Source organism: Protobothrops mucrosquamatus, unplaced genomic scaffold (assembly GCF_001527695.2).
Source record: "Protobothrops mucrosquamatus isolate PMUCROS unplaced genomic scaffold, P.Mucros_1.0 scaffold1126, whole genome shotgun sequence".
NCBI classification, from domain to species: domain Eukaryota; kingdom Metazoa; phylum Chordata; class Lepidosauria; order Squamata; family Viperidae; genus Protobothrops; species Protobothrops mucrosquamatus.
The window spans coordinates 47446-49344 of record NW_015387344.1 but is presented as its reverse complement, the minus strand read 5'-3'; the positions used below and the strand labels follow the sequence as shown (position 1 = coordinate 49344).

At 41.4% G+C, this 1899-nt stretch overlaps 1 protein-coding gene across 1 annotated transcript in view; it reads right to left on the bottom strand.

Moving 5' to 3' along the window:
- The window catches only part of LOC107291411 (cytochrome P450 2J2), a 19566-nt gene that overhangs the window by 11243 nt on the left and 6424 nt on the right, over positions 1 to 1899 (bottom strand). Inside the window, exon 3 of the mRNA XM_029284933.1 lies at positions 727 to 1007. Within this exon, the coding sequence (XP_029140766.1) occupies positions 727 to 1007 (281 nt within the window). The remainder of the gene's footprint in view (positions 1 to 726; positions 1008 to 1899) is intronic.

Sequence of the window (1899 nt, the reverse complement as noted above, 5' to 3'; positions counted from 1 at the left end):
GGTCCGATGCCATGGAGCGCTTTAAAGGTGGTAACTAACACCTTAAAGCGCACCCGGAAGGCCACTGGTAACCAGTGCAGCTCGCGCAGCAGCGGTGTTACGTGGGAGCGACGAGTCCCTCCCAACACCGCCCGCGCGGCCGCATTCTGGACCAGTTGAAGCCTCCGGATGCTCCTCACAGGGAGCCCCATGTATAGAGTGTTACAGCTTAATTGCAGCTGGAACATAGTGTCCTCTCTTTGTACAGAAAAAATTAAGAATGGCATTCGCTGATCGTTGGCCAGAGGCAGCCGCGTATTCTCCATGGGCTTTTTGTGAGCCTGTGGCATGGATGACCATCCCTAGGTACTTAAAGGTGGCTACCTGCTCTATTTTGTGGCTATTTAAATACCATGAGTACCGTTTTGGCCTTTTTGCAAAAGCTATAACCTTTGTTTTCTCATAATTTATGTCCAGTTTATTATATTTGCAATACTGGACAAGGGCTCGCAAGACTCTTTTAAGGCTAACTAGAGTCCTGGAGAGAATCACAGTGTCATCTGCATAGAGCAGCAGAGCAATGCTTCGGTCATCTATTTTTTGGGGGTGGTAATTTGGATTATTTAACCATTTTATCATATCATTTATGTAAAAATTGAAGAGCAAGGAGGCCAAAATGCACCCCTGTTTAACCCCCGTTTGAGTTTCAACTGACCTCGAGAGAGACCCTTGCATATTACACCTCACCTTGAGGGATGTTTTGTTATGTAAGGCATGTAACAGATGGAGGACTCTGTGATCAATTGAGGCAGCTTCCAGCTTCTCCCATAGCTTAGTCCTTGTAACCGTGTCAAAAGCTGCCTTAAGATCTATAAAGGCAGCGTATAATGACACAGGTCTATTTGATGCATATTTTTCAATCAAATGATGAAGAACTAGGCACTGATTTATGGTGCCTCTCCCTTCTCTAAACCCAGCTTGTTCTTCGGCAATCAGGTTCTCAAGATCCAGCCACTCCTTTAATTTATCTTGAAGATATTTGGCATAGAGTTTGCTGATTATATTTAGCAGACTTATTGGTCTGTAGTTGGCAAGGTTGTCTCTCTTTCCCTTTTTATAAACTGGGATCACAATTGCCAAGCCCCAATCCTCTAGGACATGGCCTGTGGAGTCAATATAGGTGAATAGTGCTGCCAGGATGGGTATCCACCACTCCATATTATTCTTTGGTAATTCAGCCGAAATAAAGTCAGCTCCTGGAGCCTTCCTGATCCTGAGTTGGCCAATGAGGGATTTAATTTCAAACTCAATAATACTCTCTCTCACAGTGTTCCTTCAAAATTATTTTTGAACGCTAAAATTAAGGTATCTTACATTGCTTAAACATTTGGTGCAGGATAACATGCCAGAAGTGAAGAGGTAGTTCAATGAAACTTTATAAGCAACAATATCTAGGTCTTCCTATAATATGTGTATATCACCTTTATGCACGTTAAGTGACTGCAGAAAAACCTGTTATATTGCTTCATTCGCCAACCACCTACATACTGTATGAATCCTTATCTAAAACAGATGCTACTCTTCAGAATTCAGATCCAGAACATTTTTGAAATCATTATAGAACTACCAAATTTCACCTATTGTTCACTGCAGGAATATAAAACGAAGCATCTTCAACAAAGGAATTTCTAGTCTCATTTGAACAGAGTGAAGGGGAAACTACCCTCTCTCTGGTGGATTTATTCCAATTATTAAAGGTTTCTTAGTAAGATTGAATTAGAATCTGCCTTCTAAAAATTCAACCCCATTATTTCACATCCTGCCCCGTAAAATGTTAGTGAGCAGATCGTGGCTTGAATATTTTGGCACGATGTGGAAAATAACTCTTCAAGTGCCATCACTATCATTTGATTAATTAAA